We start from the raw sequence: 15,010 nt of genomic DNA, 5'->3' as shown, positions 1-15,010 counted from the left end.
CATTCCTTGAAGTAAAAAGCTTTGCTGAAGAATGTCTCATTGATTTTTTTTTTTGGTATTGATTTTTAAAGAGAACATTTTTCTCCCACAGTTTGTGTAATACTGTAATAAAATAGTTGTTTCTAACGCTTCTGTTTCTAAGTGTTCCTCTCTGAGAATGGGGTGTTTTTCTCACGTAGATCGGAAGGATGCAGAGGGCTGGGAAACCGTTCAGCGTGGAAGGCCCATTCGATCTCGATCCACAGCTTTGGCTGCAAAAGCTCCTGTAGCTGCAGAAACACTGAAGTCCAGAGGTGACAGTGACAAAGAAAACGTAATTTCACCACCAGCAGAAAACAAGCATGGGAGCTCACTCATTGGCAGTGCTGGATCTGAAAGCACAGAGCTGGTACAGAAGGATCCTTTACATCACTCGGAGGGTCCCCTTACTGAGAAGACTCAGGTCAGTACATAATTTTGAACCATTTTCTAACCTTAAATCTTGTAACTTTTCTTCAGAGCATTTTCTAAAGGTGGTGTTTGCTACAGCTTTTATGAACTTAACCAGATTGGGAAAGGCTGTTAAAATAATGGTTATTTGAGTTACATTTATGGAAATGCAGTAAGATGTCAGCACAAATAGGCTAATTAAAATTCTGATGCTGTGGGCAACTTTTCCATGTTTTCCAAAAAGTCAGCATTCAACGTATCTCACACATAGTTTTCAGGTAGAAAGATCCAACTTTTGCAAGGTAATGAGCACCTGAAATAAGTGAAGTTATTTTCATCACTCGCTGTTGTTGCCAAGTATTTCCTTAAAATTTGACTCTTTAAAAATCAGTATGTTCCATTTTGTTAATTTTGCAAATGCCTCTTGTTAGTTCACAGCCTCGGAAGCCAATGGGAGCACTGGCACAGCCTTGCAAGGGGATTTCTTAGAACTGGCTCCTGAGATGCCTCCAGCTCTCACCAGTACTGACTGCAGTTCAGAAACTCTGCAGGTGAATGAAGCTTCCCCCCAGAGCACTGGCTGTACAGACTGGCATCGAACAGAAAAAGCTAAATCTGAAACTGAAATGGATCCCACAGATATTTCAAATGTGAGTGCTGCCAGATTGGTAAGCAACCTCATAAGATTTGTGAGTGAATAATAGATCTAAGCCTTAATTTCTCGGTCTGTGTTGCACAGTGTTTACTGTTAGCCTTATGTAAAAACTGTAGAAAAATCTGTGAGGTACTTACTCTAGGAAAAATAAATTAATTGTTGCACAGATACTTTTTGTTGTAGAATTTAATTCTGGTAAAGTTTCGGAACTTAAGCTAGAAGAATAGAAATGTGTTATTTGGAATAAATAGATCTCTGCTCTCATTACTTCTTTTAATAATGTTTGTGCTAATTTTTCATTTCCTTCCACTAGCAGTCATTTTAAGTCACACTCTCATTGAAGTCTTACTTCAGTTCTGCTCATCATTCAAACTGGAAGCACATGGGATATCAAAATTCTGTTAGAAACAAAGTCAGATCTGTGCCTTTTAAGACTTGCTGAGCTGCTATGCTGGGTCTTCCCTTACAACAAGCAATTTGAAGGAATGCCATTCTTAAAGCAAAAAACAAAAACCAAAAAACTCAGTTTTCTGTTTTTATCTGGCTTCCCAAAAAGAATGACCTTTCCTGTCCAGAGAATTCTGCAGGTCTCAGGGTGTGTCTGCTTCAGTGGGATTCTCTGAGTGGAGAGTTGCAGTAATATTACAGAAAATCCAGGGTATACTTTCAGGTGCTTTGTTTTGTTTAGGATTTTTAGAGGTATGTGTTTGTTTTGGTTTGCTTTTGTTTTGTCAGAAACTAGATTAATATTCTGGTTTGCTGAAGTTTTCCTGTAAATCACTTTCTCTTTTACTTCTGCAAACTGAAGTCCTGCTAGGTAACTTCTGAGTCAAGTACCTCTTTGCTTTTAGAGCAGATTTCAGGCATCTCACCCACTAACATTGTTTCAGATGCTCAGTTATTAACAGTTCAGGATGCTGCCAGTTTGGTGGGATCTGTGTCTTTTGGAAGCTTTTTACTGCTTCAGATTAGACTGAAGCACCATTTTGTGTATTGTGGTACATTGTTTGGTACTGGAGTGGAAGTGGTCTGGTTAATGCTGGACACTAGAGAAGGAAAGACAATCAGCATATCCAGGCTTACATTTTTGCCCCACTTTTTGTCATTCATGTTGGAAAACAAGTACAGCCTGAGATCCCATCATATTAACTATGGTGAAGTTTCCAGATACAGTTCATGCAGATCATTTCCATCTTTAAATAATACTTTGGAGCATGGTTCCTTTTGTAGAGGTGACAGCATGGCGTGCACTCATGTCTCAGAGTATGCCTTGCTGAGTTCCTGAGAGTAAGTATTTAAAACAGTAATTGCGGGAGAAGTGTCTTTGTGCTTTTAATGGCAGGGTTGGTAGAATAAGTTTTTTAATTATGTGAATAATTAATTTCATATTTCATGTAGTTACTAAATGAGTTAATAGTTGCTAACACTTTTAGTGGGGTTTGTATTTTCAGCTACCTTCACAAAATAGATCAGTAAAAAAAACTGTAAGTAAAGAGAAGTTGAACAAAATATCATACAATTCATGTTAACTATGTGGAATCCTCCTTTTTGTGCCTGTTACCGATTTTGGTTATTTTTCTGGTGTCATGTTTCCTCCAGTCCATGGCAGAAGTCCTGGCTAAGAAAGAAGAATTAGCAGATCGGCTGGAGAAGGCAAATGAAGAAGCCATTGCCAGTGCTATTGCAGAGGAGGAGCAGTTAACCAGAGAGATTGAGGCAGAGGAAAACAATGACATTAACATCGAGACTGACAATGACAGTGACTTCTCTGTGAGTGTCCGTTTTACTGTACCCAGATTAAAGCTCTGTTGTCAGTGGAGAATTAATATAGAATTTGTTAGTGTTTGTTTTGGTGTTGAAGTAACCTGTTTGACATGTGAAATAGTGCCATGTAATAATTATCCCACGCTGAAGGGTACTTGGTCTTACTAAACTCAGCAGCACTGTGCTGCTGAGTGGTACAGAGCCCTCTGAGCTTGCAGTCAATGTCCTGCTGCTTATTTCTGGGTGCAAAACAGGGGGAGCTGAGGTTTGTTACATTCATTGCTACTGTGGAAGAGTAGATGAAGCAAAAGTCTTCATTTTTACTGTCACAGCAGGAGCAGCATCGACCTTTGGGGTGGCCAGTTCTGTTTGGAAACACTGCTGAATATTGCTGAGTTGACACTGTTTAATGTGTGTGTGCACCTGCGAGTTCAGGTTTATGTTTTTACTGTCTTGTTCATACTAAATTTCAGGCTAATATGGGCAATGGAAACATATCCTTCTGTGGTTTGTCTATGGACTGGAATGATGTTCTGGCAGATTATGAAGGTAAATTTTTCTATATTACTGTGCTTACATGGAAATTGACAGCTAAAATAGAGAAAAATGCCTGTTTTATTCATGGCCAGTTAAGGCTTTAGAAGTTTGCCTGACACATTCTAATGTAATCTTATTTTCTCTATTGTTTCCTGAGGAAAGATGGACTTTGTGTTCAAACTCTCTCAGTGTCTTATTGTTCTTCAGCTCTCTTTCTGCGTCTCTCATTTATAATTTTACAGTTTTTAATCCTGTTTTATATTATCATCTGGCTAAAAGTGTAATAAAATCATTAAGCATTAAAAAAGGACAGGTATTAAGGATGCTTCAGTCTGTATTTGCATCTAGGCCCAAGGAAACTCATCTGAGAGAGAACTAGAGAAACCGATTATTGGCATTCCTTGTAGAAAAGTGTGTTTAAATTTCCCCCCCTTTGTTTTTATCCGTACAGCTCGTGAGTCGTGGCGCCAGAGCAACTCCTGGGGAGACAGAGTGGAGGAGGAGCCCGCGCGTCCCCCCGGCCACGGGATCCACATGCACGAGAAACTCTCCTCACCCTCGCGCAAGAGGTGCTGCACCTGGTGCCTGCCTGGCTCAGCCAGGCAGCCCAGCTCGTGGCTGCTGGGAGCTCTTCAAAAATCGGCTCTCTTTGAGTCTCTGGGTGGAAAGTGTTACAGTGCTCTATTTTTTTTTTTCATGAGTAGGCTTGTACTTCATTGTCTAAAGAAGTCTAGAAGAACAGTATTCACATTTACTGGAAATAATTGCCCTCCAGTGGCCTATTTGTTTTCTTAGTGAAATGGCATAGAAATGTTTGCTACACTGTCAGTTAATTTCGTCTAACTTGCTTTTGCTCTTCTTTGCTTTTATTAAAAGAACAATAGCAGAATCCAAAAAGAAGCATGAGGAGAAACAAATGAAAGCTCAACAGCTGAGAGAAAAGTTACGTGAAGAGAAGACACTGAAGCTTCAGAAATTAATGGAGAGGGTAAGCTTTCTGTGATATAAAGGGCTGCTCTGCTGCCTTTCAGGAAAGGATTTTTTCCCACATAGTAGGTGTATTAGAGATTCAAACTAGTGATGAAATGAAATTGTCATCTGAGTCTGAGTTTTCATAGTTTTCACAGCTGACTTGTGCATCACAGCAATTAAATAAAATATTATTTCAAATCATGAACTTCTTGACTATTTTATAGGAGACAATCTCAGATTCAGACAATCTCCTCAGTATGACAGGAGGAGAAATGTGTTGCATGTATTCAACAGGAATGGTAAAACTCACCAAACTGAAGCAGTGTATTTCGAGTTAAACTTAAGGCAGGCTTTGTGTAGGGCATGAAAGTATTTGGTTACTTTGAAGAAACCTTCAAAGATTAGAAAATTCTGAGAAAAACTCAGGCCCTGTTGTCAGATGCTGTATTAGTAATGAATTGACTCCTTGTGTGTAGGAGAAAGATGTGAGGAAATGGAAAGAAGAATTGTTAGATCAAAGGCGCAGGATGATGGAGGAGAAGTTACTCCATGCAGAATTCAAACGTGAAGTGCAGCTACAAGCAATTGTAAAAAAAGCACAAGAGGAAGAAGCTAAGGTGAGAGACTTTGTTTTCAAAGGAACTATTTTATAGCTATGCTTTTGTAAATGTTGTACCACAGAGTGCTCTGAAGTAGTTTATGCAGGACAGTGCAGGTTAGATATGAACACGTGAGCCATGAAGCAGATAAATGCTGATGTCTAAATGGTGCACTTTTCTCTAATATGACTTAAAATTAATTAGCTGTTATTAGACATCATGGTGGTTTGGTGTGGGAGAGAAAAAATGGGTTGAAAGAAAGAACTGATCATTGTCTTGCTGCTTTTGTTCCTCCCATGGGATGGGTGGGGGGAGAGAATCAAAAGAGTAAAGGTAGGAAATCTTATGGATTGATATAGAAACACTTTAATAACTGGGTGGGGAAAAATCAATTTTAAGAAAAAGGACTTTAACAAAGAGAGATAAATGATAAAGAAAGACAAGTGAAGCAAAAGGAAACAATTGCCAGTCCCCGAGCGGTGGCCCCACACCATCCTCCCCCCAGTTTTGTTGCTGCAATGATGTCCTGTGGTCTCAGATATCCCTTTGGTCCCTTGGCCTTGATACTGTGCGAGCCCTGCTCAACAGTAACTAAAACATCCCTGTGTTGTCAGCATAGTGTCAAGCACAAATCTGAAACATAGTCCCATCCTAGCTACTGCAAAGAGAATTAACTCTATCCCAGCCAAAAGCAGCATAAAAGAAATGAAGTATTTTATTTTAAAGTCTGTTTTTCCCAAGTGAAGATACATGCATCTCCTTGAAACTGTTTCATTCTGTGATGAGCATGTATCTCAGCTGTGACTGATGCAGCTGGTCATTTGTGTTTCAAGGTAAGCACAACAAAACTGATTGCACTTTTTTACTTAGTTGCTGTTTCTCTCTTGGATTAAAAGGATTTCTAGACTACCTAATTCAGTCTGCCGTGCATTGATTACTATTCCATTACACCAGTGTGACTTCTGTAATTATATTAACTGAATCACACTTGCCATAGTTTCCCAGATAAGCAGATGTTTCAAATGTTGTGTGCGTTTAAGTGTGTGGGATCTGCTGCCTCATGAGGTTCTTGTTTTCTGGAAATCAAGGTTAATTGGGCCAGAAGGCTTTAGATAAATAGCTGATGGGTAGGATAGCTGCAGACCATGGTAACTGTTGCTGCCCAGTTGGTTATCTAAATTCCCAGTGCTTGCTTGTTTACTGACCTGTAAAAGCCATCCTGTAAATGGATTCTAGTCAGTAAACAAAGTTACAAACATGATCCTACCCCCCTTTTTCATGATCTGTTTTGTCTGTCCATTTGTGTTCTCTTTACCTGTTTTATTTAGTGTACACGTTAAAGTTCTTTTAAGCTAACCTTTTCTTATTTTTTTTTTGTTTGTATGTATTGCACTGTCCTGTGGCTGAAAAAGATAATACATGTTCATGAAACAGGCTATATGAATAAGAAATATTAGACCATGAGCCTGTTCACTTTTTTCTTGTTCATTCTGTGTATACTTTCACTTTTTTGACCAGTAATTTCACATGTATTTAAAAAAATAAAGTTAGCGCAAAAGCCCTGTTGGATTCTACTAGCACTTGTGTATTTTACTGATTTATCCATCTGGGATTGAATATTACACATTTTGCGACTGAGAGAATGGACTGATGAAGTCTCGATGCTGACAGAATTGAGAGAACTTTTTTGTATTTTACCCAAAGTTTCTTGTTTCTCTGATGCAATTCAAATTTTCTTTTTATATTCCATGGGCTGTCTTGTTTAAAACAAACAAAACAAAACAATAAAAAATCATTACAAAACCTAAAGACTTACTCTCAAGTTGATGGTTTTCCAACCCATTCTAGAGAAATGTCCCACCAGTTTGATTATCAAGTGGATAATTAACAAATGGGTGAAATTCCCCAAGGTGAAAGCTATTTCAACTTCTTGGGTCTTTTCTTACACTTTCTGATTGTTTTCAGGTCAATGAAATTGCTTTCATAAACACCTTGGAAGCTCAGAACAAGCGCCACGACGTGCTGAACAAGCTGAAGGAATACGAACAGCGCTTGAACGAGCTGCAGGAGGAGCGTCAGCGAAGGCAGGAGGAGAAGCAGGCGCGGGACGAGGCAGTTCAGGTGGGATGGGTCTGCAGCTGCAGGGCACAGTGAAATACACGTTTGTGTTTCAGTTTGGCTCTGCAGACGTTAAAGTACAGAGTCTCTTAACTCCTGTGTGTTTCATGCCTAAAAGAGCAACGAGGATTCGCTTTTCCCTGGCTAGGAGCGCAAGAGAGCCCTGGAAGCGGAGCGGCAGGCCCGGGTGGAGGAGCTGCTGATGAAGAGGAAGGAGCAGGAAGCACGGATTGAACAGCAGAGGCAAGAGAAGGAGAAAGCACGAGAAGATGCAGCACGGGAGAGGGCCAGGTAACTTGGCAATCATTTCTTTGGTTCCCGTCACCATTATCCTCCCCAGCAAACTGTACCTTCTCTGCAACAGTAGTACCTTCCTGGCTTGTAAGGCTTAGGATTTTAAAAAGTATCATTAATAAGGATGCTTGATGAATGGCTTGAAAGAAGAAATCAGGTGAGTCATCATAAATTCTGTAGTACGTTTTTGTATTCCTTACATACATGCACAATGTAAGTTGTAAGGCCGTATTTTATTATATTTGTCTTAGTTTTATTGCAGACAAGACCTTGTAATAATTTGCCTTTTTCATATTTCACCTTAGTTTTCAAAGGAAATAAGATTGATGTACCCATGCTCTCCACTCTCCAGAAACTTTTGGACTTACTGGCATCAATTTGATTCCACATTGTTGTAGACACCAAAGATTACACTTGTGAAGGACACAGCCAGGAAATCAGGCTTCATTGATTCTGCTGCCTGTGAACTACTTGGTTTATAGTTTTGCCCATAATTAAAAGTTCATAAAGGGGACTTCACATGGACTCTTCTCTCTCTTCCTTTGAGGTGCAGGGAGAATGAATGTTGGTCTGCAAGACAGGTTTACTTTCCATTCTGATGCAGTCTGGTACATTCTGCTTGTTCAATTTACCAAATTCTCTTTGTATTCACCTCCTATTTCTCCCTCTTTTCCTGCAGTTCCCCTGCCACAAGCATTCCTTAAAACCTTGGTAAAAGTTAAGTTTTTTTCTGTGATGGGTGTTTACTAATGGTTCTTGACATGTTTTTAATGTCATGGCTTGTTTTCTTCAAAATTGTCATGAAGAGGATTTTTTTTTCCCCAAGTAAAATATTCAGAAATGCATTGATCACCTTTCATCTTCTGAAGCCCTGAGTGACATCATAAAGAGATTCATCTTTCCATTAGATGTGTAATGAATTCTAGGCAAGATCTGTAGCCTTTGCTGGGGCTTCATGGACCTTTCCTCAGTGTATTGAGCCAAAATCACCTGAGACTGACTGAGTTGGAAGGGATCCTTCAGGATCTTATTCTCATTTACAAATACTCGAGGAACATTAGGACTAATGGAGAATTTGGTGATGTTCTTTTGGGAAGATAGACCCGGCATGTGTAAGGCTTCTACATCTTTCTGAAATTTGAGGAAACCCAAAGTAAGCAAATGGCCGATAATTGCCCTACTGACATCTTTGTCTTCTAAGGCCTTCTATAGTTGGTCCTGTTGGAAATCTTCAAGCATAAAATTCCTTGCTCTTTGAGTTTAATCAGTGTTAAATCTGCCCCATCCCTTTGTTGCTTTGTTACCCCATTAATTTCCTTATGAGTTGTGACGAGAAGCAGTTTCCATTTGCCTTCTGTTGCTATTGTGTGTCAGCAAATTTCTGTGTTTGTTGCTCTAACATTCAGTTTTTAAACCCTTTGTACTTGATATTGCAGTACCATGCTTGCACTTGTTTTTCTTTCTTTTTCTTTGCCTAATTACAAAAGAGATTTTTTTTTTTTTTAATAATTTTGGGAAAAAGTAGGAAAGAATGTGTGCAGTGCCTTACAATGTGGTGATTCTGTTCTGTCAGTCATTACATCTCCCTAAGAACAGTTCTGAGGTTTCTCTAACACAGCAGAGTGAGGGGAGGACTCAGTGTCCTGGGTTTGAAGCTCAGGGAGGGGATGGGCTTGACAGGAATCTGGCTGTCTCTGTCCCTTCCATCCTGGATTGCAGTGTGTTTTGGAACCTTGGAGGTATCATTTGGTGTTTTGTTGGGTTTTTTCCTGCAGCTAGGATTTGGCTTGTATCCTGAAGATTTAATATTGGCTGGAATGAGCAATTTTTGCAGTATCTGCTTAAAGTTGCTTCAGTATAAGCTTTACCGTGTGCATCTGTTGGTGATTAAAACATCTGTATGAATGGAATAGTGTACTTAAAACTGACTTCAAAAGCCCCTCTGGTCTTAACTTGTTTCCAGTAAAGTTTCAGTTGTAATTTCAAAGTATTTTATATTCCAGAGGGTTGAAATCCACAATACAGAAAATGTTGTTCTTGTCAATAGAAATCATAAAACTGGGTATAAAGTACCCAAACCATGGAAAAAGAATGTTTTTCAGAAGGGCTTGTGCAGGAGTTGTGTTGATGCTCTATAAATGGAAACTTGAAAATTTTGTTTCAAAGACAAAACATTATTAGCCCAAAGTATGAAATGGTAATAATCTGTTGTAGTTTGTAGCATTAAACAAATATGTAAAAATGCAGACTGAAAGAAGCTACTGAAATAAGCTTGTAGTTCAGTTTTCCTTTCTGTACCTCAGGGATGATAACACATGAAGTACCTAATGCTTCTCATCTATAATCTCCTCCCCACCCCTCTCACACCCACGGTGATTGGAAGAGTTCACTTTTTCTCTCTGAAAGAACAATTTTTAGTGTTTATCATTTGATTTACTTCCTCTGCTGTCTTCTTTCCTATCTTTCCTTTCTTTTATATTTTCTGTGGCTTTTTGTTTTAAAAATGTTACTTCTGCATTTATGGAACTGATCTTGGTTTTTTCTATCAGATTTCTGTTTAAAAACCCAGACAAACAGGAAACCACGCGTGACAAAATCCACTGCAGTTTGGATAATAGTCCTTATGTCAGGCTCTCTAGTTTTGCCACTCAGGTTCCTTTAATTTTGGAATGCTTTTTGAAAAGATGGCTGATGGCTTTGGTTAACTCCTTCATAGCTCAGTTTTACCCTGAGCCTTTATTATGTCTTTGGCACTTTAGAGCTGCCAGGCTTCTCTCCCATCACATTTTATAAATGTTGTTTGCATAAACAGCATGAGTAGCTGACTTTCTTCCTGTTTAGAATTGAGTTGTTCCCTAGGCTTACTGACCACTAGGAAGTTGTTCTTGATGAAACTTCTACCTGCAGGTTTCTGCTTAATGGTCATGGTTACAAGTCAGGTTACACCCTTGTTCTTTTCTCAGAAAAAAAAAAAATCTAAATTTCTTCAGCAGGGTGATGCTGTTGGTCAGAGTTTTCTCTGGGAGTTTCTATATTTAAATTTGTACCATTGAACATTTTATAAAGCACTGCCCTGAGTGCTGCAAAGGGGGTTTTTCAATTTGTCATCCGCTCTTCCCCATTGATTCAGTGACTGCAGCCCTTGGCTGAAGAATGCAAGTGGTGGCAGGTGTGGAGTTGTGGTTTCACATTCATCACTCTTTTGGGGCATCTTCTTGACTGTCACTGCTCTGACTGGGATTGAGGTGTGATCCAGGCTCTGCTACAAAGGTTCAAGTGTCTATCTTTATTAAGTCATTCAAATGAAAATGTCCGCACTCTCTTAAGTTGTTTTTTGTTGTTTTTCTTTTCTACTGAACTATCTTCAACTTCATGTTTGGGTTTTCTTGTTCTGCATTCCAGACATAAATGTGTCAGTATTATTCATGCTTTACATTGATACCAGTTCTCCCTATACTTACTATCTTTTGGTTAGAGATCGAGAAGAGAGGTTGGCAGCTCTTACTGCAGCTCAGCAGGAAGCCATGGAAGAACTGCAGAAGAAGATTCAACTGAAGGTAAAAGGATACATTGGTTGAAAAATACATCGACGTTTCTTTGCACGGTTCAATTCCATTTGCTGCCATTCAATGTGTTTTCTCTTCGTTGCTTTGTTTGTTTTTCCATTCAGCATGATGAAAGTATTAGGAGGCACATGGAACAAATTGAACAGAGAAAAGAGAAAGCAGCTGAACTCAGCAGCGGAAGACATGCTAATACTGACTATGCACCAAAGCTCACACCCTATGAGCGAAAGAAGCAGTGTTCATTGTGCAATGTCATGGTGAGTTGGGCAGAGGGGACGCTGCTGGAATTGCAAGACCAACCCAAGCCATGAAGCTACAAGTTCTGCTTCTCTCATTTGAACATTTACTGTATCCCTGCTCTGCTTTTGTAAAAAGTGCATCTTATGCTTCTGTCCATGAATCAGGTGGGTTAGGGAACATTTAAAAGAGCTGTAGAGTTGTGGATAGAATGGAGACTCTGGGCAGTGCTCAGTTCTTGGCTGTCTGCTGAGAGAAGCAAGAACTCAGGAGCATCAGATGGAAGAAGGTAGTTAAAAAGTAGATTTAAAGCAAAGTAAAGAATGCTGTCCTTCACCTAGCAGGCAGCTGAGCTGGGAACACATTGTAAGATGCTGTGGGTATTTGAATTTACTGTGAGTTCAGGGGCTGATTGGTTAAGTGTTGTTGGACTGAAATTCACAGAGAAACCACATCAAGCTCAAGAAGTTGTCAAATTGAGTTTGGTTGGATGCTTGAAAGTGTTGAACAGGAAAAGGAGTGTTCTCTTTGTCTCCTCTCTCCCTTTGGTGTCTGATTTTGTGGTTGTTGTTGGAAGCCAAGGACATTGCTTTGTAGTGTCCCAACCTCAGCCGGGGCTCTCTGCCTGTGCCTGCCTTCCCTGTCCCAGGAATGGTGGGGGAGAGAAGCCACACAGCCACTGGGCCAGAGCTGGAAGATCTCTTATTGATAACTGCTTTCACTGCTTTGCAGAGACTGTGCATTATCAGAGCCTTACATGCCACTGAGCCTTATTTCTCTAATTGCTGCATTAAGCAAGATTGCATGGGATCACCTCAGGCAGTGCTGGAACAGAAACTCAGGCTCAGCAGACTGGAGTCTTGAGTAGTCACTGATCTTGCATTTCAGAATGAAACTCCAATAAATGAAATTAGATTGAAGTGAAAATGAGAGGAGAGCCTAACTTATTTTTTAATTTATTGGTACACTGCTGGCTAGCAAATCATTCTGTAATTTACTGTTAAGTCCTGCATAAAAGATGTTTATGTAAATTAGCTTGAGGAGTAAAGTACTGTGCTTGAATTTCTGAACATAGCCCTGACAAATTGGCATGTTTTACATTATGTTTAAAGTACTGCTATTTATACAGTATGGAATTTGCAAAGGAAAAATAACTATTAAGTTACTGTCATTACAGATTTCATCAGAAGTGTATCTTTTCAGCCACATTAAAGGGAAAAAACACCAACAAGCTGTGAGAGAAAACAGCAGTATACAAGGACGAGAGCTTTCAGATGAAGAAGTGGTAAGTTTTGTGCTATTTTTTCTATATTACTTCTGTTTTCAAATGCCATTCAGGTGAGCAGCTTATGAAAGCCTTGAAAAAGGAGTTGAACAAAACTGTTTCTGTTAGCATGGGAATCATAGCAGACTACCAATGAAAAGAAATGGAAGAAACAGTGCATTCACATACTGCAGGCAATTGCCATTTGAAGTTGATCCTTTATAAAATGTGACTAATTGCTTTTCTGTTAATCAAAGGCATTTTTCGTGTCACTACATTTAATCTTTTCATCCTAAAAATCTTATACATTAAAGTTGTCACCATCCTGCTATTTTCTTTGTTTCTTCTTGTTGCTTAAAATCTCCTAGACCTTTTCTAGGTGAGAGGTGTGCTATCCTGTGCATCAAGGTCCATAATGCTGGAAACTGTAGTTCTAAATTACTTCAAAATGTAAGATTTGAAACGTTTTGGAAGTATTAATATTGCTAAGAAGAATAATAGCTTTTCAGTAGCTTCTTTAGAAGAGTTGGCATTTAGAGTGATTTTGAGGAAGCATTGAGGATATTTTATACTATACCAAGAGGCTACTCTTTTCTAGAAAGGACATGTGTGTAGTTGTCTCATGTAATTTTTTGTTGCTGCTGCCAGAATTCAACTACAGTATTAAGTCAATTTTATGAGGATTTGGGTTCTACCACATCAAAAAAAAAAAAAAAAAAAGAATGCCCCTGTATTATATCTGTCAAGTGTTAGGAGGAAATAGTGTGCAAGCCAGTTCTTCAGTACTGATTCAGATTGAACTTGTGTTTGGAAATCTATTTCCAGACAGGCTGATTCAGATGACACTGTCCAATAGTTCTGATTTTTTCACTTTCCTTCACAGTTCTTTTACTGTTTTTATTTACTGAAATATTTTCTTTGTTTTCAGCTTCTTTACATCTGGTTGTAACATGTTTTCCTTTTAAAAAAGCTTTGGAGAGTTAGGTCTCTGAAGTACTGAAATCCACAGAGGTGATTATCACTGAAAAAGCAGAAAAAGATAACTGGAGAGGCACAGTAGTCTGGAGGAATAAATGTTTGTGGAGTTGCACTTTCCTGCCCCTTCCTAGCTGTAATAAAAGTATATAAACTGGTTTCTCAGTTTCTTTCTTCCTCTTGGACAGTGGTTAGGGGGAGTTGTGTGGTTTTGGATTGGGATTTTAGGTGCCAGGCTTACCTGGTGTATATATGTGGGGAATCTCCATGCTGCACCTGTTTGCCTGGAGATACTAGCTGTGAGATTTTCCGGAATCTGTCCTGCTGTGGGCAGTCCTAAGTATGGATTGACATTTTCTTGGATCTCTTTGGCCTTTGCTGGTACCTGTCTGGCCACTGGTGCCTGAAGTGTGGTTCTTGTGAGCAGCTGGCTCGGAGGAATCTGGAGGAGCACTGGACTGGATCTCCTTATGACTGGGCATTACTCACTCTCCACATCTCATTGATAGCTGAGCAATTCCAGTTTCTGGAATCAGGTACCTGCAGCTGCCTCTGCACCCAGCTGGGGAAACAGAAGTTCCACTAGAGGGCACAAAGATCCTGATTTTTGTGCCTAAATCCAGGGTTTCTCAGCAAAACATTTTGATGAGAACTTAAGACCTAGATGAAGGTTAAATGTATGTATTTCTTGAATAATGCAGGAGAGAAAGGAGAGAGCAATTTTAACTGAATGAACAGCTTGAGAATTACTATAGCAGATTCATACTGGCAATGTATGGATGCTGCCATTGTTAGATATTTTGTATATTATTTATTACAATATTGCAGTTAGTCGAAGTATAAAATTCTGAGTTACCTCATTGTAACCTGAAATTTTCCAGGTCTGAGGCCTTCTCTGCTTTTTATTACTTTTTTTTTTTTTTCAAAGAGCAGTAGTAAGACATTATAGATCGGAGCAATGTAGAGTAGGAAAGGAGTTTTACTGATCAGAGCAATCTGCTTTGTGTATCCCTTTATTCAGCAAGCATAGTTAATGCCAACCTCACAACTAAATGATTCTCAAGTTTTGAAATACTTGAGAAAAAAATGCCAAAGTTTTATACAGATGTGAACCCATATTCCAGGGAAGCTTTATAATAGTCATAGTTACTTATTTATCACTGTTTTCAATTTTTCAGTCAGTGAAGGTAACTCTAGTGAGAACACACTTGTGCTACTTAAAGTTATTACTTGTCATCTGTGGTGTCTTTAGATTATATATGTCTTGTCTGTGACCCTTCTTCTTTGACATAAAAGATTTTATTTATGTCACCTTTGACCTAATAAAATTTCACCTTTAACCTTATGCACTTGACACCTCAGATAACTTACTCTTGATCTTTGACTCATTTTGTGTTCAGCCTCTTCAGTATATTAGGTAGCTGCCTGGAAAGAAAGCTTTTATAAAATTCTAATCTGATAATAGAATTTCTTTACTATTACTTGAGAAATCACAAGATTTGAAATACTTTAATTTTGTCCGTATTGGTAACTCAGATTTAGGTGTCTCCTCAATGCTTTGGAAACTGGTTGAAGCAAATGATTGTATAATTTTTCTTCA

The 15,010-nt window shown here is 39.0% G+C and overlaps 1 protein-coding gene across 9 annotated transcripts in view; it reads left to right on the top strand.

Annotated features, from left to right (window-relative positions):
* Window positions 1–15,010, top strand: part of SCAPER (S-phase cyclin A associated protein in the ER) — a 138,016-nt gene that overhangs the window by 30,724 nt on the left and 92,282 nt on the right. For all 9 annotated transcript variants that reach the window (XM_053954905.1, XM_053954906.1, XM_053954908.1 and 6 more), the window contains exons 9-20: window positions 180–442; window positions 861–1,079; window positions 2,684–2,854; window positions 3,322–3,397; window positions 3,837–3,954; window positions 4,262–4,373; window positions 4,834–4,974; window positions 6,922–7,077; window positions 7,223–7,365; window positions 10,844–10,925; window positions 11,039–11,191; window positions 12,349–12,456. In XM_053954905.1, the coding sequence (XP_053810880.1) occupies window positions 180–442; window positions 861–1,079; window positions 2,684–2,854; window positions 3,322–3,397; window positions 3,837–3,954; window positions 4,262–4,373; window positions 4,834–4,974; window positions 6,922–7,077; window positions 7,223–7,365; window positions 10,844–10,925; window positions 11,039–11,191; window positions 12,349–12,456 (1,742 nt within the window). The remainder of the gene's footprint in view (window positions 1–179; window positions 443–860; window positions 1,080–2,683; window positions 2,855–3,321; window positions 3,398–3,836; window positions 3,955–4,261; window positions 4,374–4,833; window positions 4,975–6,921; window positions 7,078–7,222; window positions 7,366–10,843; window positions 10,926–11,038; window positions 11,192–12,348; window positions 12,457–15,010) is intronic.

The sequence above is a fragment of the Vidua chalybeata genome, chromosome 13 (genome assembly GCF_026979565.1).
Source record: "Vidua chalybeata isolate OUT-0048 chromosome 13, bVidCha1 merged haplotype, whole genome shotgun sequence".
Classification (NCBI taxonomy): domain Eukaryota; kingdom Metazoa; phylum Chordata; class Aves; order Passeriformes; family Viduidae; genus Vidua; species Vidua chalybeata.
Note: the sequence above shows the minus strand (reverse complement) of the source record. Positions and strands in the feature narration are given on the sequence as shown.